General features: G+C 31.2%; 2 protein-coding genes across 3 annotated transcripts; one reads left to right on the forward strand and one right to left on the reverse strand.

Moving 5' to 3' along the window:
- Positions 1 to 13,747: 13,747 nt before the first annotated feature.
- LOC133286998 (uncharacterized) lies at positions 13,748 to 15,793 on the forward strand. 2 transcript variants are annotated; one of them, XM_061484539.1, is made up of 6 exons: positions 13,748 to 14,267; positions 14,366 to 14,492; positions 14,669 to 14,783; positions 14,881 to 14,920; positions 15,109 to 15,310; positions 15,400 to 15,793. In XM_061484539.1, the coding sequence occupies exons 1-6, from the start codon at positions 14,061 to 14,063 to the stop codon at positions 15,474 to 15,476; spliced, it is 768 nt and encodes a 255-aa protein (XP_061340523.1). In that variant the 5' UTR covers positions 13,748 to 14,060; the 3' UTR covers positions 15,477 to 15,793. The 2 variants fall into 2 exon arrangements, with proteins under 2 accessions (XP_061340523.1, XP_061340528.1); XM_061484544.1 differs by having other exon boundaries at positions 13,750 to 14,267; positions 15,403 to 15,790.
- A 6,055-nt stretch (positions 15,794 to 21,848) lies between these two features.
- Positions 21,849 to 27,007, reverse strand: LOC133286969 (polyadenylate-binding protein-interacting protein 12-like). The gene is made up of 12 exons (XM_061484511.1): positions 26,870 to 27,007; positions 26,728 to 26,773; positions 26,059 to 26,632; positions 25,832 to 25,942; positions 25,693 to 25,737; positions 25,528 to 25,600; positions 25,332 to 25,444; positions 25,166 to 25,225; positions 24,993 to 25,040; positions 24,758 to 24,826; positions 22,355 to 22,416; positions 21,849 to 22,257 (listed from the first exon to the last, which is right to left on the reverse strand). The coding sequence occupies exons 3-12, from the start codon at positions 26,566 to 26,568 to the stop codon at positions 22,200 to 22,202; spliced, it is 1,149 nt and encodes a 382-aa protein (XP_061340495.1). The 5' UTR covers positions 26,569 to 26,632; positions 26,728 to 26,773; positions 26,870 to 27,007; the 3' UTR covers positions 21,849 to 22,199.
- Between the last annotated feature and the right edge of the window lie 786 nt (positions 27,008 to 27,793).

Genomic DNA, 27,793 nt, shown 5'->3' on the forward strand with positions numbered 1-27,793 from the left:
AGGAAGAGGGAATTTGAGAGGAAAATGTGACTAGTGAGTTTTGCGGGTTTGAAGCAAAAGCGTCATATATAATGAGGTGGGTTTTTAAAAAATAGAGGGGTTTATTTCGTGTGGAGTGGAGTAGAAAGCTATCTTTCCGATGAGAGTAGAAAACTTTTGGATTAGGGAAAGAAAGAATGAGTATGTAATTGGGGAAAATGAAAGATTTGTCAACACGCATGCAGCATAAGTCGGTTAGTGGAAAGTGGCGCAATTGCATTGCTCATTTTTACTATTTTTTAAGCCTCTCTAGACCAAATGATGAAACTATAGTCCTATGCTTATGGTTGTGCCATAAACTATAGTCTTATGTCATCTATGCACTGCAAAAATGGTACATGTGGCCTGGTTTGATAGGGTGGGCATGCAGCTAGGCATTGCTTTTGGTATAAACTACCATGTCCCAATTATGGTGGGGGAAAAAATCAGCTTGAAACTGAGAGAATGGAGAGGGATATTTTTGTTGCTTTTGTTCATGAATGAGATATCTTACTTTTAAACCATATATGTTTGATCATGTTTGTTTATTCTTTTCAGATTGCATCAGCTCATGGTTTTTGTGACGTCAAAGATAGGTAAAAACAATGGCCGAATTCCCATTTACTTGCCCTGCGGCTCTAATTGTTTGATACTGATATATAGAGACAAAATGATCCATAACACAACAAGGGGATGCAACAACGGAACCCCATCTTCCTTTTGGCTTTCGGTAGGAAAGAAAAGAAGGATTGGATGGTTGAATGGGAAGAAATTAATATTAATCTATGTGTCATGTTAAGGCAGTGACGCAACAGATGTAGTTCATATGATATAGTTCAGGTAATACAAGGCCTTAGAGTTAAGATGGGTTGTGCTTTGATTTATGGCTTTGTTTATGTTAGTTTGTAGAATTATATAATTTAGTTAACCTTGCCTACTGCTAACTGCTATTTGGTTGTTTCTCTTCAGCATTTAATAAATAATGTCACTGTTTACATATATTTCTGTTGAAAATAATCAAGTATGAGTTGTAAAGAAGTACCACATAGACTAGACATAGACCAAGTGATGACCATATAAGTGTGAAAGACCCATAAACCTGCAGCCTTAAGGTTTTGGGTTAAGATGTGGTGTCGGCCCACTTATTATGGTTTGTCATTTGGCCCATTGGTGGATGTACCCTTTGCAAAGGGTTTTGGGCTCCCTCGTTTCATTCCCAACAGTGGTATCAGAGCCAATGATCTGGGCTGGGCCAAGTGTGTTTGGAAGGCCTCTGCAGAAGGCTAGTGTGACCCTAATATTTGAAGAGAAAAAAAAGACTTCCGCAGAAGTTGACCTTAGAGTAAGAATGATATTGGGTCTCACACTTGAGGGAGGATGTTGAAAATAATCAAGTATGAGTTGTAAAGAAGTACCACATAGACTACCAAGTGATGACCATATAAGTGTGAAAGACCCATAAACCTGCAGCCTTAAGGTTTTGGGTTAAGATGTGGTGTCGGCCCACTTATTATGGTTTGTCATTTGGCCCATTGGTGGATGTACCCTTTGCAAAGGGTTTTGGGCTCCCTCGTTTCATTCCCAACAGTGGTATCAGAGCCAATGATCTGGGCTGGGCCAAGTGTGTTTGGAAGGCCTCTGCAGAAGGCTAGTGTGACCCTAATATTTGAAGAGAAAAAAAAGACTTCCGCAGAAGTTGACCTTAGAGTAAGAATGATATTGGGTCTCACACTTGAGGGAGGATGTTGAAAATAATCAAGTATGAGTTGTAAAGAAGTACCACATAGACTAGACATAGACCAAGTGATGACCATATAAGTGTGAAAGACCCATAAACCTGCAGCCTTAAGGTTTTGGGTTAAGATGTGGTGTCGGCCCACTTATTATGGTTTGTCATTTGGCCCATTGGTGGATGTACCCTTTGCAAAGGGTTTTGGGCTCCCTCGTTTCATTCCCAACAATTTCATGGCTACTTCTGAATTGGTCATGTAACCGTAGCTAGTATGGATGGGGTTGCAATTGATCATTATAAATTTTTTTTTTTCAAATGATCTTATGTTGCATTTTTTTTAATCTAACAAAAGTTTTTCATACTCTTTGGATGAGACTCGTTGCTTGCTTGGAACGTAATTTGGTATGGAAGTTCAGAAAGAACTAGTGATTCAGAATAAAAAATATGTAAGAGGCAAACTTTTAGAAAAGCACCTTAGAATGTCGAAAGCAAAATAATCAAAATATTGTAACAAGTCGTATTCCTTCTTTACTTTCCAAGAGATTCAATATACAATTGAGAATCAATAGCTATATCTAACCATCAACTGAAAATACCCCATTACCTGTAACCTTCCGTTAGTTTCATTGAAACTATTTTGATTTAATGGATAATTCTAAGGGGGAAGGAAAAACGAAACAACGAAACAAATGTAAAGAAATTTAGGATACACCACCCAAAAGCTAGCTCAAAGGTGGGAGTGTCCAATGCCTTATAAACTCTACATTAGTTGCACATACAACCAATGTGGGACTATATATCTCCACACGTCCCCTCACATGAGAGTCCATTGGCTTGAAGGGTGGATAATGCACAGACCCACCTACCTGTGCTAAGAAATTCCACAAGAGAAAGAGGGGGCGTGTTGAGATATATAGTCTCACATTGGTTGTATGTGCAACTAATGTGTGGAGTTTATAAGGCCTTAGACACTCTCACCCTTTGAGCTATTTTGGGTTGTGTATCCCAAGGTTCTTTATAACAAACAAAATATAGCTTCCAAAAAAAAGTTTTTTTTTTTTGCCTTGCTTATTTTAGAAGTGTTTTTATTAAAATTACAGCTATTTAGATTTTTGAAAAAATATTTTGTTTTTGAAAAAAATATTTAACTTTTGACTTCTATTTCTTTTAGATGCTAAAATTTGTAGCTTACAAAAAAAAAAAATAGATTTTTAATTTTGTTTTATGACTTTTATTTTTTAAAAAAACGGATATTTAAATAAATTATTTTTACGAAGTGTTTTTTTTTGGTAGAAGAAGAAAAAAATCATCCAAATAGACCCTAAAATTGGAGATAGAATCAAGATTTTTCTCCTTATTCTGTATTTTTACCTTGGCATAATAAATACAAAAACTGTAAGTCGAATGCTTGGTTGTGCACTCTGCTGTAGCAGCTGTACACCCATTCTTAATATAAAAAAATTCTACTATAGTGGGGGAAATTCAAGTACTAGTGTGTCAGAGCCATGGGGATATAAAATAGTTAAAAGTTTTGCTCACTTGCTAAGTATGTGCTCATTAATAAATATACTCAATAATCAGTAAACAAATCGAAGTGCTCTAAGTGCCCGTAGGTAGCCATGGCCCCAAATTAAGAATGTCATTGTCACACTTGGGAAAAAGATCAGACAAAGATTTTCTAAATCCACAAAAAGTCCCACTTGTTAATAAGTTTTTTTTGAATTTGTTGACCTCCCACCTTACTAACTCCTTTTCCCCTTGGGAGGTGGGACGCACATCAACTGCACCTAACTTTCATTGGAGTTAAAATCCAACTTTGTTTTGGTGAGAATTAAACACAATTAAAAAAAAAAAAAAAGTTATTCCCATGAATCAGTTTTTAAGCTTTTATTATACAATCAACAGAAATAATTTTCTTATATTGCTGGATAAAAATTATCTCATATAAAAAAAATAATTAGATACTTCAAATAATATATAGTTATTATATTAAAGCTGTTTTGCTTTTCTTTCTGCTCAGATATTGCAGACTGATGTGGCAGAGAAAATTACTATTATAACTATATACTATTCGTAGTATATAGTTATTTTTTTTTGCATAGATAATTTTTTTCAATAATATGAGAAAAATGGAATCTTATAATCAATTTTCTTAGAAATATTGATTCTTTAATCTTTTAATCAATAGGCAAATTTCAAACAATTTTTAGTTTTAAATCAAGTAGATAATTCTATTAACAGATGTTTTTCTAATATTTACGGAGGGGAAAAAAAATGTCATGCAAACCACTGGTTATTGAATAAGAAAGTTTGTCTGCTTGCGTAACCAAATAAATTGTGTTCGCTTGCTTACTAAAAAAAAATTGTGTTCCCTTTAAATAAAGTAAGTACAAATCAATACAATATAATATCTGACAAAGTGCGTCGGCCCGCTTATTTAATGTGAGTTAAAGATATTAATTTATCTTATTTTATGGTAGGTTGGCGATAAAATTTGTTTAAAAAACAATTAAAATAAAAAAATTATATTTTATATATTTTATAATACTATTTAATTTAATTTCACTCTTTCTTTATTTTTTTCCAATTTCAAGCTTAAATGTATATTAATATTCAGTTAGACATTTTTTAGGAATTAATTTTTGCTTCTATATATGTATAATATTTGTTATAAATAAAATTTTGCTTCTTCAATATTTTTTTTTGAAAGTATTAAAATAAAAAAAATTTGGATATTACAAAAGTTTATTGACAAATAAAATATTATATGCCAATTAAAAAAAAATGACCCGACCTTATGCAAGGCAGGTTAAAACAGGTAATGGGTAGAAAATCTCAACTCAATCCGTCATATTTTAACAATTAAATCATGTTTTGCCACCGTTAGGGAGGGTCAGACAGAGTTATTATCTTTTCCATTCTACTATAAACAACCATTAAAAAAAATTATTTCTCATGTGGTATCATTTATTACACGTATATAAAAAATGTAGGGCCGGGTTGTATAAAAGAAAAAGAGAAAAGAAAAATATAAATATCACATTCTTTTACATATACAACAGATAAAATTATTTCTGTTAATACCAAAAACACTCATCTTTAAAAAAAGTACTCATAAGTTCCATCAACTTTACTTTTTCATTAAAAAAGAATAGCTATAGCACAATGTTAAAAGAAGATTTTTATTCCATATTAGTTGAATTGTTATTCGAAATTATAAAATAAAATATCTTTTACAATAGTATGTCTACTCTGTACCCTTTGAAGACGTCACATGCATTACTAGGTTATGGCTATGATTAGTAGACCGGCTACAATTCACAGAAATTTCTTTAATTTTGTGCGTTAGTCACCCATGACATGTAGTATAAAGAAATTTCTGCGGGAGTATCAAATTCGATACTTTCTTTTACCAAAAAGAGAAAAAAAAATATTTTAACCCATATTTTTTTACATAATTTATTTTAAGTCCCAAAAAATTTTCTCTTTTAATATGAATATACCTAGAAGGCTAGAACAATTGCACCAAAGGTTTTCTCGTAATACACCAGTGTCAACATTGTTAACGCTGGCTTGGGTCAGTTAGTACATGGATTTTGAATAAGACTCTATGGAAGGTATTTATTTTGAATAAATTTTTTTACAATTTTTATATGCAGGGATTCGAACTCCTCTTTTTATCGCAAATTACCTATACTTCCTACTATTCCTTTTATGAAAAATATATCTTTACAAACTTTAAACCCCCAACAACCCACTTGTCTTAGCCAAAATTGTCTTGTGTGGCAGCTACATTTAATTAAAACTATCATAAATCACAGCCATGGCCATTGCTTAGTGATGCACCACAGGCCTAGTTTCAAACAAATATGTTAAAAGTTTTTTAAGCGTTTAACCTTACTGTTTAACACACGAATACAACGTAAATATAATCAAACATATTTTTTATTTTAATCAAGCATATCAACATTTCACTGTATAGGAACACCTTTATTTTTCATGGATGCAAATACCTTATTTCATTACTTTTAGGCCGCAAACAAGATACACATGTTAAATGGCATCTATCTTGGTCGAGATTCCATCCGTCTTTGTCTGTGAAATTTTTTAAATGCAGCGGATGTATCGAAGTGGATATATCTTTTTTTCAAAAGAATTTTTTTTTTTCATTTAAACCCTCATTTTTTCTTTAAATCACAAAAAAATTTCTCATTTAATAAAGATGTAGCTACAGCATATGTATCAAATCAAAGATTTTCTCATATGTCTGGATAGTGGATACCAAGTATGAAAGAAAAACATAAAATAAAAGAAATGGATGGTGATTGGGGTCCATATGAAAATTGTGCACATTTTAGCCATACATATTTTCATAGAGACGGTTATTTAGACCGGAATTTGTAATCTTCCAATCATAAAGAAGTAACCTAATTATAAATCTGAGGCTCTGTCTCACTCTATATCCATACCAAGGTCATTGCTTGAAAAATTAATACTATATTATTAAATTAATTCCAAGATAACTAGTGGTATGATTTTACAAGTAAACCATTTTTCTTGGTTAGCTTTCCTGCCCTTTCCAGGGGCAACAATTCCACTCGTTTCCTTCTTTTTGTTTTGCTTTTGGTCTTCTGTATGATTACAGTAGGCTCCTCTTTAGTAAGCTCTTTCTGTGTTAGAGACAAAAGTAGATGGTGGCGAACCAAACCACATCAATTGGACAAGACAAAAGGAGGAGGGCAGTTAAGAGCTTTCTGCTTTTGAGCCAAACCACTTTAATTTCTGCTTTTGTTTTCAATGTTGTCCCACTTCTATTACCATCTTCGTATATTTTTGTGTGGTGTATCACATTGCGTGAGGGACTTTGGATTATAGTACTCTATTTTTTTCTCTCGGGGGAAATGGAGGTGTTGTTGGGTTCTCCCTGATGAAGGATTAAAAGAGAACAACAGTAAAAATGGTCTGGACCCAAAAATTCAGTTGGTTGGTTATTGATTATGACCTCCATTTTCACAGATACCTTGCTGATACGACAAAAATCACTTGTGGCGTTTGCCTCATAGTCTGAGTTGATTCAACCAGTAATTAAGCCAGATAACATTCAAACTACACTTCCTCATTTCAGTGCCTGTCAATTTATAATAATTATAATTGTAAACTAGTGTAGGACTGTACTTTCGTAAGAATGGTGGTAAATAAAAAATAGAATTAAATAAATGTTAAAATTACATAAATAGCAAAGTATGTAAAAAAGATAAATTAACTTATTTCAACATTTGGAAAATTTCTTTGAACACAATGTTTGTTAGTATTGGCAAATGTGTCAAGATCATCAAGCATAAGAAGCTTTAATCTCTTCTTACTTTTGACTATAGAGAGAGTAACATGCAATTGGCCATGAGTAAAAATTCATCTTAGAAGATAAATTCCTAAATGGATAAAGTCTGACGTTGATTCTTGTTTGTTGCCCTTGTTTATTGTCATCGCAAACAACTAACGAAAATTGTCTGCGTCCAAGATTTACAAGATAGATGTAATTAGAAGGACTCAAATTTATTCTTGAAATTAATACGATCTCACCTACGTTATTGGCTGAGAGAATTTTTCATTCAACAACATGTTCACCAAGTTTTGTAATAAGCAATCTTATCCATTGCACAACCCTTTTGATTGATCTATATTCCTGAAAAGCATGACATGCACTCCCTTTTTGAATGTCAATTTTTTCAACAAAATTTCAATCTTAATAGCTATCATTTAAGACGAGCCACCCATAATGTGTTATACAAGTTGGACATTTCGAATCTTCATACTCCAACTTTGAGGGTGAGTATTATAGGAACAAACACTATTTTGAAAATATCCTGCATTTAATGTACACGTAATTATAGAAATAGAATTCGTTGTCAGCATAATTAGCTAGTTTGTTATATTCTGCATTGAATACAATTAGTTGTGGGCATAATTAGCTATTATGATAATATTCTGCATTGAATATAATTAGTTGTCAACGTAATTATAGGATTAGAATGTACGAAACTAATGAATGGTAGTTAACAGTTTACATATGAAAACGAAGGTACGCCATATTTTTTCTATAATTTGGTTTGATAAATTAATTTGCCAACAAAATTTTTAATAATTTATTTCTCTTTCTCCCTCGCTGTATAAGGGCAATTACTTTGGCACAATTGAGCATGGTTCTTGGTTGTATATCAAAATATATGTTCTGGTTATCTGCAGCGAAAACTTTGTCTGATAAGATGTTGTGTTGCCTCTAGAGTCTGATAGCTTTAGCTTTGATTTTTCGTTGCTCTTTAGATGGTGTCAGATTACAGATGAGCTCAAATCTTGTAGCCATTTCAATAGATATTGAAACACAAAGTATGGCCTGCGAACAAATGGATCTATCTTATTTAATAAATAAGAATGAGTCTGCCACAAATCAGCAATATCCTATCTAATTTAATAAATACTATAGATAAAGATGTGTCAAACCCATATCATGCGCCCAACTTGGGAAGGAAAACTTCAGCTATTGTTGACTCATTTAGTTTGCTTTTTTTCATTTAGTTTTTGTTTCGTTTAGTTTCTGTTTCTCATTTAGCTTTCGTTTTTCATTTAGTTTCCGTTTTCATTTAGTTTACGTTTTTCATTTAGTTCCTGTTAATGGTATATACTATTTTTTATTAATTTATTATTATTATTTTTAATTTATTATTACTATTGTTATTAACCGAATAAGTGTGAAAAGAAAATTGGTTCATGGGTAGAGGTGTCAAAATGGGTTAAAGCCCGCGGGCCAGCCCGCAAATCATTATATTTGGCCCTAACCCATTAGGGCCTTTTGTGGTAGGTCTTTTTTAGCCCTAATCCTCAAAACCCTATAATTTAGCGGACTGAGTTATTAGGGCGGGCCTACGGGCCAAACTTTTTCTTTCATCAAAATTATCATTATTTAAAAAACTAAAAATAAAATAAATTTAAATTTTTATAAATATAAGTAAAAATTGTTGTGAATTTGATGGAGAATATAAGAGAAAGTGAAATATGAAAGAAAGGAAAATAAAGTGTAGAAAAAAATAATAGAAAGAATAAAATAAGAATAAATATGAGCAAAGAGTCCTATATAAGACATATCTTAGATGCATTTTTAAACATGGAAGTCATGAAAAAATAAAGAGTCACATGATATGAACCATGTGAAAGGTCATCCATAATCCATGTGAAAGGTCATCTATAACCTATGTAAAAGGTCATCCACAATATTTTATAACACCCATTTGAATGTATTCTACAATTCAACACACTATTAGTGTGATGATTATAGAATATATCAAAGGTCATGAAAAACAAAGAGTCACATGTTATGAACCATGTGAAAGTTCATCCATAATATTTTACAACAAAAATGAATTTTTCAGCAGTTATATGTTTTAACAGAGATTTTCATATATGCATCAATAAAAATAAAATTTTCTATTTACATAAGCATGTTATACATCCAAATTTGTATTGAAACATAATGTATACAATGCATTTTAGTAATTTTGTGGATAATAGTAACTAATTTTTTTTTTTGTAAAGGTAGTAGTTAAAGAAAATCAATGATTTTACTTTCAAATATATAGCATACTAAGAGTCGTTATTTAATAATGGTATTAAGATAATTTTTTCATCATTACTTTTAGTTTTCCACTATAATTGTTGTATTATATTATGACTCCCAGTGAGAAAATCTTTATTTGATGGCATCATTTAATTATAATTTAGTAAAAGTAGTAACTAAATTTTCAATTATGTTAAAATTTTGTTTACATTTTCACTTATGTATTTGTGTATAAATATTATTTTATTAAAAAAATAAATTATAAAAAATTTATAATTTATATAAAATATGTTAAGAAAGTGTTAAAAATTTATTTGTTAAAATATTTTTTAAAGTATTGAATATGATAAAAAAATTATAAAATTATAATTTTGGATGACCCGCGGGCTGACCCTAATCAATAGGGCTTTTGGCCTGTGCGGATTTTGACTATTGAGGTTCATTTGGCCCTGTGGGCTTTTTGGCACTAACACACATGGGCTAGGGCCAAATGGAACGGGTTGACCTATTTTGACAGCTCTATTTATAGGGTTTAAAAGCAGACATATGACATTTTTGTCCTCTAGTGACTTTTCTCTTCTATTAAGCATTCAAATGGGTTCGTTTTTTCTGCAGTTACTGCAGATAGTTATCTGCAGTAAGCATATACGACGTCGTTTTGGGACGGAAATCATGGTGTTTTTGTAATTTTAATTTATTTCAGGGTTATAATAGTCTTTATATTCATAATTTTTTAAGATTTCAATACCAAAACGACGCCATTTTGGGAATAAATACAGATAACTTATCTGCAGAAACATTTTTCCCATAAATATATTATCAAATATAGAGAGAGAAATGTTTGTCATTATAAATGACTTAATTTTGTGGCATATTAAATGAAATTATTGTATTTTGTTACTTTTTTATCTTCTCTTCCATTCATAATATTCTCTTTTTCTATGTTCTCGTGATTTTGTGAACAAGAAAGAAGGTAAAAAATTACCAAAATATGCCAACAAAGGTGGGCACAGTTGGTTAAGGATTTGGTCCATACCTCTCAAGGGCGTGAGTTCAAACCCCGCTGTCCGATGTGAGGACTTTGTTGGTGGGTGATATGTAATTCCTCACAGAAATCCTCAAAGAAGTTGGGGGTCTTCCCTGACCCTAGTGGGATACCGGTGTCTAACCCCTCTTAAACTTTACTTTTGTATTAAAAAAAAATTACCAAAATATGATAATTTCTCTTAAAATGACTCAAAGTTATGTCATTTAAAATGATAAATACTTTTCTTATATATATATATATATATATATATATATAATAGAAGTAACTATAAAAAGTAAAAAACCTAATTTTGTGAATGAGAAAGAAGGTAAAAAATTACCAAAATACGATAATTTCACTTTTTTTTACCTAAATACGATAATTTCACTTAAAATGATCTAAAGTTATGTCATTTAAAATAACAAATATTTTTCTTTTATATATATATATATTAGAAGTAACTATAAAAAGTAAAAAACCTGATTTTGTGAATGAGAAAGACGGTAAAAAATTACCAAAATACGATAATTTCATTTTTTTTTACCTAAATGCGATAATTTCACTTAAAATGATCCAAAGTTATGTCATTTAAAATAACAAATACTTTTCTTTTATATATATATATATATATATATATATATATATATATATATTAGAAGTAACTATAAAAAGTAAGAAATTCTTGTATTAAAAAAAAAAAAGGTAAGAAATTCTATAAAATGTTATAAAAAGAATCAAAAGATAAACTAGAAACCAAAAAATAAAAATAAAAAATATCACGGATAGGACTTAACAGGGCCAGAAGCTAAAAATCAACAGGCACTGTCTGATAATCCTTATCCTTTGAATCGTTGCTTGTGTCCAAAAGGGCAATACGAAAGGTGGCCTTCATAATTTGGGATTCAATCCAACAGATTGCGAACAATTTAAGCCCAAAATCACATTTGATCCAAAGGACTACTCAAACTCCTCTCGGAAAAGAGTGGGGAAAAAACATTCTTTAATAATCTGATAAAAGGTCATGCTGACTTTGTATTACATCTAAATGGTGTCATTTGAATCCAACAAAGAGTGTTAAGTGGGGTCACTTGAGCTTAAAAGAACTAGTGAATATCTATATGGCCAATTGAATACAATTTGTGACAAAAATGCTATGCAAGTGACATTCTTTCTACGATTAACAAGTAATTTAATATTAGTTCATATTTTTTTCTGAATTAAATATTTTTCTTCTTTAAAATGTGTTTCATGTTTTTATGAATTTACCCAAAAATATATTGATGTTTGATGGAGTGTGAATCAATGTAGGGAACAAAATATGATTATAATATTTGATAATAAATTTTAATTTAATGACATGTTCAACGAGAGAAAAAGATAAAGATTTTAATTATGAAAATAATTGATACGAAATGGAACCAAATTGTTTGTTTTGGTTATTGTGCTTTATTTTCTAAATAAGAAATTCTGAGTTTCATACATTTCCCGTTATGGATTGTTTTTGTTATTTTATTTATTTAATTATTATATGTATAATTTTATTTTAGATTTTGATATGATCTAATTTTTTTGGTGGCCGCTTGTGTTTTCTTTTCATTATCAACATCAATGAGATTAATTCACAGAATTAAGAAACATTATATCAAAATCTAAAATAAAATTGAGACATATTGATCCTTCTGGCTCTTTGTATTTGAAACCTAGCTGTGATTCTCATTTGCTCTTTTACACTCATTACAATATATAACCACATTATGGTTTCAGCACTATTCCAAAAAATGAATACAGAATTCGTCTTATTTTCTAAGCATTCATTTCAACAGTAAATATAATAAAATTACCCTAATTTTATTTTGATACGGTACACGAAAGAAAGTTTCTTTGCTCTTGACACTGCCTCTTGAAATAGAGGCTCTCACCCCCTAGGATGCTGAAACAAATGCATTAAAATATATTTTGATTCAAGGAACGCAGTTGGCTAAAACCCACCATAATCATTTTGATCTGCTTTTACTTTTTTTCTACTTTGATCCAATCAAGAAAGCCTCATCATGCGAGTGCGAGTGTGCAACTTTATAAAACATCACTTTTTCAAAAATGAAAGGTACCCTAAGTGGCTAAGTTTAACCCCAAAGAGGTGACATCTTTTTTCTCTTATTTAAAGTACCTTACCTAAAAAGCCATACCAGATTGGGTAGACGAAAATTAACACCCAAAACTCAAAAAGGATAAAAAGATAGACAAACAAATGGATTAAAAGGTAAATGGGATATCATTAATACTATATACCTTAAAACTCTAAATGTACAATAGAGGACAGCTGATTGTCTCCACATTCTTCTCTCTTTATGGAAGAGAAATTAAGATGAATTTGATGCTTGGACGTATAGACAGTCAATGGATTTTATTTTTTCCTGCGTGGTCCAAACGCTCCATATGTCCTCAAGATATTATTCCACGCGGTAAGCATCATAATTTCATAGTATAATATGGAAAACAAATTAATGTGAATTAAATAAATGATGGAACATGGTTTTTTCACCTTTTTGCCTCTCATTAATTATTTAATAACCATTTTGTCCCTTATTCAGAACTATCTATCAATTTGCTCCTCTTTAATCGATTAAATCAAAAATTTAATCGATTAAATAATCAAAATAGGAAAAAATCGTTGACTTGAAGATTTAGTCGATTAAATATCCCTAATTAATCGACTAAATCAGACATACATAAGGTTGTTCTTCTGATAAAGAGGAAGATTTAATCGATTAAGTTGAAGATTTAATCGATTAAATCTTCATTTGACCATTTAATCCATTAAATTTTTGATTTAATCAATTAAAGAGGGACAGATTGGTAAATAGTTTGCGATAAAGGGTAAAATAATTATTAAATAATTAATGAAAGACAAAAATGTGAAAAAGTCGATGGAAGAGAGTCAAAAGACCAAAGAAAATAAAAAATTGAATACTCCCAAGCGCGTTTCTTTGGACCCATTAAAAAGTTATGAAAGCTTGTATAAGGGCAAACATATAAAACAGAAGGATACTACTATTTACACGCTCAATTTAATTACAAAAACACACGTTACTAAAGATATGAGTGTAGTTTTTTTTTCTAATTGTTGCTAAGGGTATGAGTGACATTGCACAACATGGAAGTATGGATAAAAAAATTGTAGAAATATTGCCGTACAATTTCTATTGTAATTTTTAATACTTTCTAAGTTACTCGTCTTTATCATTTATATGCAAAAAAATCTTGCATAAATAATGAGATTTTTTTTATTAAAAGAATGATTTTCTTCCATTTTTTAATTTCCTTTTTTGTTTCTTTCTGTTTTTTGGTTTTTCTATTTCTTTGCTTTTGATTTCTTACATTTTCAATCCTTAATAAGTTTCTTGTTAAGGGAATCTTTGTTGTGGAATCTGAGGAAATGTCAATATGAAAATCAAGTAGTTTTGTTCGCTAGAATGAACGAGAAGCACTAGAGCACATGTTGATGGAAGATTTTCTCTGGGGGTTGATTTGAATGATTGTTCACTGTTCATACTTTACAACCAACCAAACGGCTATTCTGACTTTTTGATCCTGTTTCCACTCTCTTTGTTTCTGGGATCCTGTCTGTGTCCACGGGGTTTAAATCATTCAGGGCTTTGTGAATTGAAATTCAGATGTCAGAGTCAAGGCAAAACAAGATGATGAATCCAAACGTTGCCAAACAAGTTGGTGACACAACCTATACTAAGATCTTTGTTGGAGGATTGGCTTGGGAGACTAAGAGAGACACTCTAAAACATTATTTTGATCAGTTTGGTGAGATCTTAGAGGCTGTTGTCATCACTGACAAAAACACTGGAAGATCAAAAGGATATGGCTTTGTAACACCCACTCTTCTACTCCTGTTGCACATAAGTCTTTTACTTCTTGGTTTCCTTTTACTCCATTCACTTTAATCTTTGCTGTTTTTGTGTTTTAGGTGACCTTCAAGGACCCAGATTCTGCAATAAGGGCTTGCCAGAATCCCTATCCCTTGATTGATGGAAGGAGAGCTAATTGTAATATTGCAGCTTTTGGTGCACAAAAATTTGATCCATCTATACAAGGTCAGGTCTTTCACTTTCTTTGTTTTAACTCTTTTTTTTTTTTTTATGTAATTTTGTAAATATGACCTATATTCCTTGCATGCAAACCAAAGCAAACATGTTTATTACAATGGATAATAAGGTTGCACATTTTGACTCCTCTTATTGTGGCATTTTCCAACTATCAAATGTTTCAGGAAGGCAGAAATTCAGTAGTCCTTCATGGAATTCGGTACCAATCCCATTTCAAGGCACTTCCAATTATTATAATCAGCATATGCCCCACTATACATTCCCGAATCTAGCCTACAGGTATGCAATTCAAACATGTAAATACAAGCTGTTATATCTTACAAACATATCTAGCAATTCATCATGTTCTAAATGAACACTTCCCTCCAACATTCAGGTATCCTGGTTATCCTTCCCCACAAGAAATTTATGAAATGGTTAGTTTCTCAAGGAATATCTCTTTCATACCAGCTTTGGATTGCTAAGTGGATATCTGCTTGAAAGCTATGCTATTATCAAATTTGTACAAAATCATTGCAGTTCATATAGGGAGACAGTTTAATATACAAGGATGGAATAAAATGTACCCTCACAACTTTCTTATTTGAATTTTGGTGCTCTGCAGAACTACTATAATGTATATGGTGGACAGCAGCTTCCAATTCGCTTAGTTCCAGCATATAGCCAACCCTTTTATGGCCTTAGTAGACAGTTTATTCCAACAACATATGTCAAAAAGACACAGTTCCCTGATAAGTCATCTCAGGAGTTTACAGTTGTTAGCCTATCAGAACCTATTGCAGCTACTTCTTCAATTTCCAGCACTGGTTTAGTATCTAATCAACACCATTTTTGTTTTGACTAAAATTTTCCAAATGTTAACTAATTTCTAAGTTCTTGGTGCATTGAATTAAAGCAGGATTAATCACTGGAACAGCAGCTGCAACAGGAGTACTAGGATCCCCCCAAGAACAGAAACGTGATGAGGACTAGAAGAAAGAAAGAAAAGAAAAGTGACACTGCTCATTAAGCCAGAAAGCTCTAAGAACATGTCCAATGAGGTGGTCTAGCAAAGTAACTAAATCAAGAAATAAGGTGGTTTTTCATCCCTGGAACAGGTGATCTTGGAAGCTAGTTACTGATGAAATGAGTCATGGATTTGTTCATTATCTTGAATTTTTCTTTTGAGAATTATTATGCACATTCATCCTTCAGTTTTCCTTTTTAATTTTCTTTTTTAACATGGGATTCTTGCTACGTCATAGTTTAAAAAAGAAAAGGATAATTGCTTGTTATACTTATTTTATTCTTACACCTATATTTTGCATCCCATAGTACTCCCTATTGCCAAACCCAATTTTTGTGTTAGCTGAACTAAAATTGCAGCTGTATATCAGCAATTCTCTTTCCATACTTCTCAGATCATAACAATTTTACCTTTTTTTAGGTTTTGGAAATTTTTTTCCTCTTTGAAAATTAATCCGTAAAGAATGACAATGTATGTTGAAAATCCAACAGTTACATCTAGCCCCAAAAAACTCCAAGGAATTTGAAATTTAGGGGGTGTATTGGATTGAGATTCCAAAGGATTTTAATGAATTATTTTTTAACAAAAAAATCTATTGGTATTCAATTAGGATTTTAAAAGATTGAAAAAAAGTCACGTGGTATTCGATTCAAATTTTAAAAGATTATTTTAGAGTCCTTCCAAATCCGTTGGTATTCAATCAAGATTTTAAACAAACGAAAAACAAATATGACGATTTTAATAGATTTTTTATTAGTATGTATTTCGTGAAACTTTTTAATGAGAAATATAAATAGGATATCTCGCTTACAATTTTACCTTAACCTCTGGAATTTATTGAGATTTCTCTATTGCATTGACTTCTTCCTTTGGCGGGTTAACCCGCTTAAAATCAAGTTACGCCATGGAAGCTTTGTCAAATATCAAAAACAGCAGATTTTTGAGCAGTTTTCATCACAAAATAACTCAGAAACAACAAACCAACAATATTCCAATATAATCCATCTCAAAAACAGCAGATTTTTGAGAGCTTTTGAAAGTTTAAAAAATAATTTTCAAACTATGGGTCGCGATTTGTTTTGGCACAAAAATATGTGATTTTTGTATTAAAAACAACATAGAACAGTGGAAAAATAATAGGGGAATAAAACCTCAAATTAATTTTCATTTTATATCAACGAAATAAGATCGATTTAAAGAAAGATTAAAACTTTCATAATATTAACTTCATACCAATACATTCATGAACGAAATTATTTCGCTATATGAAACGATTTCAAACAATTTTTGTGTCAATAGATCACTAAAAACTTGTTTTTCAAAAGCCTCAAAGCAATTTAAGGTTTCAATATATCAATTGAAAATAATTTGAGAAATTTTCTAAACTTTCATGTAATAAACCCCAAAAATTCAAATTCAAAATTTTCTTAGAATACTCAATGAAAACATACATATGATATACGGTTAGAAAACTCTCATCACGCAGAACAGAAACCCCAAGGTTTCTAAGATCAATTGCAAAAAATTTCAAACGAAATTTTATCATGAACTTTAGGTTCTATATGCAAATTTAGAATTATTTTAATAAATAAAATATTGGGTCTTATGATCATGGAGAAGGTTATATTTACAATTTTTTTTGTTTACAAACTACATTATCTTCTCCCGGGAGAACACTGATTACACTATCTTCTCCCGGAAGAAGATAGTGTAATTTGTTAAAAATTTTAAAAAAAGTTTGTAAACGGATCCTTCCCCTATGATCATATATGTATAGTTTTGATATCAAATGAAGAAGATAATTTTTAACTCATTGATCAAATATAACTTTAGATATGTGAAGAGTGGTTGCTTAGTAATTTTGAATGTTTTTTTAAAATTATATTATGTATTACTAATTGAGAGAATTATATTATGTTTTACTATTTTTATTAATATCATTGTATTTTTTTTGTTATTTTTTTATTGACTCTTGTAATTTTAAGTGTTTGTTAAAAATTCATATGATTTTTTAAAATCTTATAAATTCATATTGTCTTTTCAAATCTTATAAATTCGATTAAAATCTTTTAAAATCAATCTTATGAAATTTTGATTGTAAAAAAAGTCTTTTGAAAAAGTCTTTAAAGTTCCTCTAATTCTAAATAGTCTTTTAAAATTTATAAAAAAAATTATCTCAAAAAAGTCTTTTAAAATCTTACTCCAATACACCTCCCTTAATTTTATAAATATTAATTTTTCTTAGATAGTATAAAATAAATTCGTTTTTATCATCAAAATTAGTATAAAAAAAAGACTTGAGTAGTATTTTATTTAAAAAATAAATAAATTGCTCGAATGCTAACTTCTAATTTGAAGTGTAAAGTATGAAAATTTCTTGCATAATCTTTGAGCACTCAAGTTGGGAGTATTAGACTTATTACAAAAATATTAATACATCATTCATTAATAATTAATTGTCAGAATTATTAATGTGTCAATAAGAACAAATTATCCCGTATGAATTTTGCTCATGACAAAATTATATTTAAATGCAAAATATTTAAATAGAATTTTATAAATTTTGACAGAGTCAACCAATAAATATTTCTTGAAATGTTTTCTGTCTGTTTTTTATCTTCATTTTATTTTACAAGTGAAAAAGTCACTAAAAGTGTGTTAATATTTTATAGACTTAATTTAATTAATTTCAAAGCATTAAGAGCATGTTTCGTAAAAGTTTTCCTTTTTCCAAAATCTTCCTTAAAATAATTTTAGTTAAAAAAGTTCTAACCATAAGATGGGGTAGGATATTATAACAACCAATTAAGGTTACTACCAATGTTACTACCAATCAATTCACCGTTAGATCGATTATGTGGATCAAACGGTTATATTTATTTCAATCTTTGTATGGTTATGATTTTCTATATTTAATGTTTTGCATTAAATATAGGAAATCATAATCATACAAAGGTAAAAATAAATATAAATTATTAAATATAAAAAATCATAATCATACAAAGATAAAAATAAATACAAGCGTTGGATCACCATAATCAATCTAATGATAAAATTAATTGATAATAACATTAGTAATAACTCTAATTAATTGTTAGATGCAATATCTTTTTCCCCATAAAATAAGTAAACCTATATGCACATTATGATAATGGAGAGAATTTACCCAAAAAGTGTACGTGGCTACATTGACTTCATAATTTGTTATGAAAAGTAAACAAAACTTTCTCTATAAACGGAGACTTTCTTACCTTGTTGTTATCCATTTTCACAACGCGACGGAAACAGCGTATAATCGTAAGAATAAGAATATAAATACCAATAAAAAGAAAGAATAAGAATATATTCTGAAACAATCAAATCAAATCATATTAAATTAAGGATAAACATCACAACGACTACATGGGTGGGTTTTTTTTTTTTTTTCCTTCAACTGATTATATACAAGGCTGCTATTGACATTATTTTTACTGTAGTTTTACGAAAAATAATCCAAAAACCTTGTGTAAGATAAAATTTTATTAAATATAAAGCCGCTCTTGACAGTATTTTGTATAAAATTTTATGTAAAACAAAAAATTAGAAGTCAGATTCGACTTGCAATCAGATCAACAAAAACGCGGTTCTTCTTGAAGACATGACGCCTGGTCACGGCCAGCCACCAAAAATTTAATATGCATATGTTGTGTGGTACGTTTTTTTATTCTTCTTAATAATTTAGTATAATTTATATTATGCAATATTCCTCTTTGTATGATAGTTATTAATACTTTTGTTGAGATTCATACATCTATTTGTTCATGTTGATCTTATGAGTGAATTTTATTAATTCGATATAATATTTTTTGCTAAAACTTTTTATTACACTAATGTAACAACTATTTAATTATATTTTATTTTTTTATGCTTACTTATGCATCATATAGATGTATTTTAAATTATTAAAAGTTATATGTTTATTTTTAAAATATAATAATGAAATTCAAATAAATAATAATTGAAGCGTGTAAATAAATGTTAAATTATTTTATTATGTATCATCTAATAAAATTAATTAAAATACTTCATTTTCTCTCTTATTTTTTTTTTATATTTTCATTTAATGCTATCTCGGAGAAAATTAATATCATACGTAAATTATTACGAAAATAATTATGCATATATTGTATATAAAATATTATAAAAAGAATCGATATATGTGATACATAATTTATTATAAAAAAGAATAATTTATACATATAATTTTTTATTATATTGTATCCTAGATGATTGATATAATATTTATAAATACGCATAATTCTTTCTATATTACACATGATACATGCGTAATTTTTTCGTAATAATATTCTTCCCTATGTAATAAATAAAGAAGCAAATTCCAAAAAAAAAAAAAAAAATAACGAAGAAAAGTAAAAATTATAAGGCTATAGAATTTCTTTCCAAACATTTTTTCTTCTCTATACCAAATAAGCAACCCATCCTTCTGTCCTCTCCATTCTTTCCACCCAAATTTTGCACACTGCCTAACATCTGAATGAAGTTTCACAAAGTAGACTATAGATAGCCGTCATGTGTTACGAAGAGAAGAGTTTATTTTAAAAATCTATATTCTCAATCAATTTTTAATTATTTTAATTTATATCTTGATAGCTATTTTTTTATACATATATCTTGATAGCTATTTTTAATTATTAAAAAAATGTACTCTTCTTAATTTAATTGTTACTTAACATATTTGTAGAAAACAATACTGACATAATATTTTGATATACAAAAATTGTACAAAAATAAACCTGAAGGTTAATGTGTATTTCATAAGTTATCAACTTGAATGAATTGTAAAGAAATTGTATGGGGTCCTTAGATCCTGTAGAGTTTGACAAAAAGAAGAAAATCAACAAAAGATAAAGGGATAATTAATTACATTAAAAAGAGAAATAGTATTTTTAAAATAATATCAACAAATTGGATATGATCACGCAGACACTAGAGTCAAACACCAAACGTAACGCAGCTTGCGACCCCAGCGCCCACTATTCTTGATTTTACTTTTGTTGGGAGTAAATTAAATTCAACTAGCCAGTTTTTTTTTAAACTTTCAAACTAGAGTTTTGAATATACCTTCACAACATTTAAATTAATAACTATAGATTTCATTAAAAGAAAATTATATAATAAATAAATAAATCATAATTGGCCATAACTATTTATGATATAACTATAAACACTTCAAATCAATTGTGGCAATTAGAATGCTAACTTCTTTCCTTTTGTGAAAGAAAAAAAAAAAGTTTAGAGAGAGAAAATGGTCTCATTCTAAGATCAAAACATGCCACAAACGATGAAACTAAGTAAAAGCTTCGAAGCGTTATTAAGAATAAAATAGTAGGGAGTTGAACTATAATGTTGCTAGAGAAATACATGGATGAAATTGATAGCGGAGAAATTGAGAATATGTCAAGGTGATATTGATATAAATTAAAAAAGGGAAGGGGTGACTCAATCATTGCAAAACCAAACAAGGTGACCCCAACCTACCTAATGGTTGCTGTGAGAAACTAGTAACCAATGCTATCTTAAAATAAGAAAACATAATAGAAAGCCAACACTGAGGGGGTGTTTGTTTCAAGTTTTTGGAGAGGATTACCGGTAATTCTTCTTTAGTAAATGTAATTACCACTAGGAGGAATAAATTACAATTCTCGGATATCCAAAGATTACCGGTAATTTGATTTATAAAGAAAAGTCACTATTCAAATTACCAAAAATAATATGGTAATTCGGAATACCAATCAGAATACCAAGTAAAAGGAAAGCACAACAATAAATTTTGAGACAAAAATACCCCAATACACATAAAAATCTAGACCCGATCTATCAATTACAAAAGTAAAAATAGTTTGGGGTTATTTTTGTAAAATAACCTCATATTCCAAGTCATATTTCGTTCTAAACTAAATATGGAATCAGTAATTTTTACCCAATATTCCCGGTAATATTTTGGAAGATTCAAAGTAAACTCAATTTCTACTGTATTCCCATCAATCATGATTCCCGGTCACCAAAAAATTTCTCTTGTACCAAACACACCCTAAAAGAGGTGGCAGCGGTGATGTTGACTCTTGGTAATAGGCATGCAATATCACAAGCAATTTTCATATAGGTCCAGGGGTTGGCCCGGTTATTGTACTAACGATAATGAACAAAGCAAGGGTTGGAGGGGGAATCCACCCCACCAGTCCACCACCATCTAATGGTGGGGTTCCAATGGTGACGCAACATTAAAACTATAAGAAAGACAACAGAGAATCAGCCACTACTTAATATAGCATATGGAATTGAAGACTGCCAATCAAACAGCTCATGACTAACCAAAGCTTTGTAACATGTTTCTTTAAATAAATCCCGGATGTTAGAAACATCCAACCATAAAACTCTCTCGTTGCAAGATCAACTTGTGCATCATAAATTAAGCCATGAAGATATCCTCGAAGTACCATCCAACTCTACAAGCTAAATAAACAAATAACCCATAACCACAAGGGGAAACAAAGGTACCATACTGCAAGACACGAGGACAAAAGTATCAACTAAAGCCACAGGATCCTTAAATATATCTGTTTCTATGTATGTATATATGTAGATATATCTCATAGCGGAAATCAACCCCCGAAACATGGAAGGACAATTCAGTGCATAGAAGTACGAGGAGCACGAGACCGGACTGGTGTCTTTGATGGACTAACCCTGGATACCAAACATAAGAATGGATGAAGAGACATCATTCAAAGAGTTTCGGAAGTTTTAGGACAGTTGAAATCAAAGAGAAATTTATGAATCCAACCTTATAGGCAGTGAGCCCAAAACCACACCACTACAGCTTAGGGCTGCAATTGCACTCTCAGCCTGAAAGAACGAGACAGAGAAAATCTTCAGACAGCAAAATAGAAAAAGAAACAGGGCAGAACAATCAGTAGCCAAAAGTATTTTGAGGCAACTGTTAATACTTACCTGTAAGGACAAGTGCACACCATAAATTCTTAAAAGCAAAAGATTTGATCAATTTCAAAGATACAAAGAAAGAACTTTTAAGAATTTAAATCCTTCTTGCATTATGGCATTTTACTAGGGGAGTGAAGATCAGGACCACACCACTTAAGTACAGAATCAATTGCACAGATGTATCATACAAAGAGAGAATTTGAAACTAACTGAACCAAGATGATACATAAATGCAGAAAGTACACAAATAAAAGCAGCAGCAGCAGCTTATTACGTCTGCGGGACAAAAGTCAACAAAACAATTTTGAACATAGCCAAAAGAAGATGATGAAAAAAGAATAACAGGCGATTGGAGGGAGAGAGGGGGGGGGGGGGGAATCAATATGGTTTGAAAGATACTTGTGAATAGCGCCGCTTTAGCGCGCTATAGTGGAGTTGCGTTGCAGTGCGGCGGCCAGCCGCCTCAGACCGTGCCGCAACGGTCAGGCAAAGTGTAGCGGCTGTAGCGGCCACTATTGCAGTTGAAATCGCAGCGCTATTGTGCCGCTATAATAGTTTTTGCAAAAGTGTTCTTGTTGTAGAAGGAAGAGAGCTGTTGAGCTAAGACAAGAGATCAGAGGTGTCGATCCTCAATTTTAGAACCTTCTTCAACTTCCGAGACAAACCTTAAGTTCTTTGATTTTGGCATTTCACTTAAGTGGCAGTTTGAATTTTGACTAATTTTGCCACTTTATTTTGTTGTGTTACATTATTTGAGACTTTAATTCCTTCAATTTACTTATGATTTGAATTTTAATGTTGGAAATCATTTATTTGAGTTTCAGATCCTTCAAAATTGTTTTTTATGTTACATTTTCATTTTTTAAGTTTTATATTTGTGGAGTACAATTTAGTATATCACTTAGGTACACTTTTGCACAGTAGCATTGTAGTGCTACCCGCTATAGCGTTATAGCAGTTTGGAGGTTTAGCCGCTACGCGCTGCTATCTGAGATTAATAAGTATGGTTTGAAACAAGAGACACCGTCACATGATTCTTGAAAATCAAACTGTTCCTTATTGAGCAAGCCTAAGTACCACTGCCCTTTCATGGCCCAAAGTTAGCCCCCACCATAAAAAATATTGCAAAGGATATGCATCCCTTAACCACTAGATCACTGAAGCATCATACTGTAACACATTACATGTAATGCGTAATGAGTAATGAAGCATAAAAAACTGCATTTATCCATTTGGACTTCTAAAGGTGACAAGCACTCTTAGGTACCATATCAAAGACCATCAACTGCCTCTTATAACCTTCCCCATACACATCAATTTTCTATCCCCCTCTTTTCTTCCCTCCAGCTGCTCTAATTACACATTAGAGCACTAGCTATGTCCAATGCAAGGCACATCAATGAAGTGGATTTTCCACCTCCATGCTGTAGCTTAAAGCAAGCAATTATAGAGACAAGAACTAATGAACAATTATAGTGATTTTGGTACTCAATCCATGGATGAATAAAAGTGCATACTGCACCCATCCTTCTCTCATGCAATCCATGGATGAAAAAAAAAGGAGGTGAATATTGTAACCATCATCTCATAAAACGTGGAGTTGATTATTTCCAAAGGAGGATCCACCTAAAGCCATTTGACATTATTATCACCCAATAAATAGGTTCAAAACTGAGGGATACACTCAGTCCAAGATTCAATTAACCACTTTTACTTTGTATGATCAAATTAACCATGACAGCCTATTTCCACCATATTATGTTCACATAGTGGTTCTACTTCAATTTGCAAAACATTTCCTATAAACAAGGAAATAAACAAGCATTTTGTGACGAAACATGTAAGATAGAAAGGTTTAATGGCTCCCAGAAAAACTAAAATTTAGCAAACTTCTACAAAGTTTATCAAACTTTCTACCTTGATTTGTACATAATAAAGTAGCATTCCTCTTCCACACACATGCATATAATATCATCAGAATTTATTTTTTAGTGGGCGGTGTGGAGTTACTATTGCTAGGAAACACAATTATTGGCAGGAGAGTACCCACAAGAAGTACAAACAGAATGAAAAAATTTACGGAGGGGAGGGGGAAGGAGGAAAACTGCATTACTGCAAAGTCAGCAATGGCACTCAATCTGGGGGTTATAAATTCACAAAGAGATAGAGAACATAAAAAAATAGCTAAATAAACCAGAGTTGACTCAGATAAATATGAAAGGTTGAAAAGTTATTACGTAATTACCACTGTGAACTCAACAAAAGCAATTCGAGTTGAATGATGGTAATCCCCAAGAAGCCTCAGCCGTTGAACCTAGATGAATACAAAAAAATAATGGAAAATATCTTACAACATGCTTAAATGCAACCAATAACAAACAAACAAGCATTGAACCTAAATGAATATACCAAAATGATAAAAAGTATCTCATAAGATACTTAAAATTCAATACAACAAACATCCATGAAAAGCTACAAACCTCTCCACAAATAGATTCAAAGAAACGTTTGACATCAGCTTGAGTAAGCTGCAGCAGTAAGAAGAAAGGAACTTTTAAGAATCATGAGCCATATTTGATGCAAAACAGACAAGGAAAAAGACCAAGCAGTTCCTCCAAGCAAGATTCTCATAAAGGGTCAAATCCTAAACTACCTTCTTGTCGATGTTTGTGCAATAAATTGTTCTTGAGCACATCTCCCTTTCATCTTCAGACTGAGAAATATAGCACCATTAGAAAGGTAAGACAGAAAAGAGACACATTATTAGCTCACTCTGGTCAATTATCTCCTAAAAAAGGTAATAGGCATCTAAATATTACCCTGGGCAAAAATGTCGGATTAACAGGTGCGATGGCAGTTTTTGAAGGTAGCACTCTCAATGGGTAATATCCAAGCATGGTTCCAGACAGGTTCAAAGCAGTCCTTGCACCTTCTGCAGGCATAACACTGTTAATGCAGTGAAATGTCAATAAAAACTACAGCATAAGAACGACATATACTTCTTGATGACGTTACCTTCATCTGTAAACTCAACGAAGGCAAACCGAAGAATAGAATTAGGATCCCCACATACACGGCAATCAACAACCTAAGGCCAGGAAAAAGGAGTCAATTTAGTAACACGGTCCACCATTATTAAGAAGCAAACACACATCAAAAACAAAACAAAGCCGTTTCTACCTGGCCACAGTTAAGAAAGAGAGCTGCCAGCTGCTCTTCGGTAACCTAGATTACAACAGAAAATGACAACCCTTCAAATAAAGACACATGTTTGCAAGCTAGTTGAAATGAGAGATCACAAGACAGCTAAATTATGTACCAGTTGATCAATGTCAGACACATAGACGGTCCTCCTAATCATCTCTTCTCTTTTCTCCATATCTATTTTATGATTCACTCTTCGCTTCCCATTATTATAGCCGTTCTTCCTCTGAAACACATTGTTATTATTATTATATTAACAAATTTGAAACCTTTAAACTAGCAACATAGTATTAGAAACCAGCAGGAAAATAATCAAAAGAAATGAAAACAATTTATTCATACCCTTCTGTTAGTTTGGCCGTTAGCATTACCAAAATTATTGAGGAGTATAAAATTGTTAGGGTAACCAAACCCAGCACCAGGTCCAGCTAAGTAGCCATTATGATTTGTTAGTCCTGTTGGCACAAATTCCTCAGCCATGGGATTCAACTTTGATAAAAGTTCTTCCAAATCCCTCATATCACGCTTGAAAGACTCGCTCCCGTTCTCCTCATTCCCATACTCATCATTGTTCACCACCAATTGCTGGTTCTGGACCCCATTTGCGTGCATCTGACCCATTTGAGCCTTGTAGTTGTAATTATTGTTAGGAACTGACAAAGTGCTCGGAACTCTATCATGGTGTTGGTGATTGAACACACCGTTGTTGTTGTTGTTGTTGTTGTTCAGATTCTGATCACCAGTTCTGGGTTTCGATTTCTCCACCTCACTCGAGTCCGATGACACTACACTGTTGTCCAAATTCTGACTGGAAGAACCGATTTTGGCCCCAACATTCTCAGCAACCGCCATAATCACTCACGTGGAGATGAAAAGTTTTAATCTTTAATCTCTCCTACCAGATTTTTCTGCGAATCTGTGTTGGGAATTGTCAAGAGACACTGGTAAAAACAAAATAATAAATGACCCAGAAAACTAAATTCAACAAACACGAAAAAAAAAAAAAAATACCTGAGTTTTATCTAATAATTGTTCATTGAGATAAGATCACACTGACCTGAAGATCATGAGGTACAAACTAACCTTAAAAACCCCCACAAGATAAAAATTATGCATATAAGAAAAGGGTGAAAGGGAAGAAGGTTTATCTTACTAATTTACTGAAAGAAGAAGGAGAAGATGATAACTGTAGAGAGATGTGAAAAGGGTATTCTTCGGATCGTCCGTTTTCGATGCACTGACTTTTGGACCTTCCTGAGAAGAACGTCCCAAATTGATGTATTGATGATGATGATGATGATGAACGTATCAAAAGAAAAAAGGAAAAAAATAAAAATAAAAAATGGACCCGAATTTTCTTGAAATTCCATAATTGCCCATTCACACATGTCATCCATCATACATTTCAGTACATCATGCATCCGTAGGGGAACATGGTAAATCAGACAAAAAGGTTGGCATGCCATGGGATTTGACAATTTTAAGAGTTTATTTAATGAGTCACTTAACTTTTATTTAAGAAAAGTGTAATGAATTTTTTTTTTTAGATGTCAAGAATTAAATACTCAGGGGAAGATGGTTTTTTTGTCATGTAATATGAATAAACAATTCCCCGAATTTTTTACACTGAAAATTTTAACCTGTAGTTGTGTTCTGCTCAAGGCAAGTTATTTTTAAGGTTAGAAATTTAGTTGAACTCAAAAAAAAAAAATTAATATTTTCAATTAAAAAAATAAATTATTGGATCAATATTCTTTTTTAAACATTGGGGCAGGTTATATTTACAAACTTTTTTGCTTATAAACTCTTACAAACTACACTATATTCTTCTGGGAGAATACAAACTTTTACAAACTACACTATGTTCTTCCGGAAAAATATAGTGTAATTTGTCAAAAAATTTAAAAAAGTTTGTAAGGATCGTGTTCCTTAAACATTAGTTACATACACATCTGATGCGTAATTAATTGTGCAATTAGTTACATACACATCTGGAAGAAATTATTCTCCCATTAAGTATACATATTTACGTGTACAACTAATTGATTAAAACATTTTAAAATACAATTATATGATA

Source organism: Gastrolobium bilobum, unplaced genomic scaffold (genome assembly GCF_033153095.1).
Source record: "Gastrolobium bilobum isolate Gb01-03AN ecotype WA unplaced genomic scaffold, APGP_CSIRO_Gbil_v1 utg36819, whole genome shotgun sequence".
NCBI classification, from domain to species: domain Eukaryota; kingdom Viridiplantae; phylum Streptophyta; class Magnoliopsida; order Fabales; family Fabaceae; genus Gastrolobium; species Gastrolobium bilobum.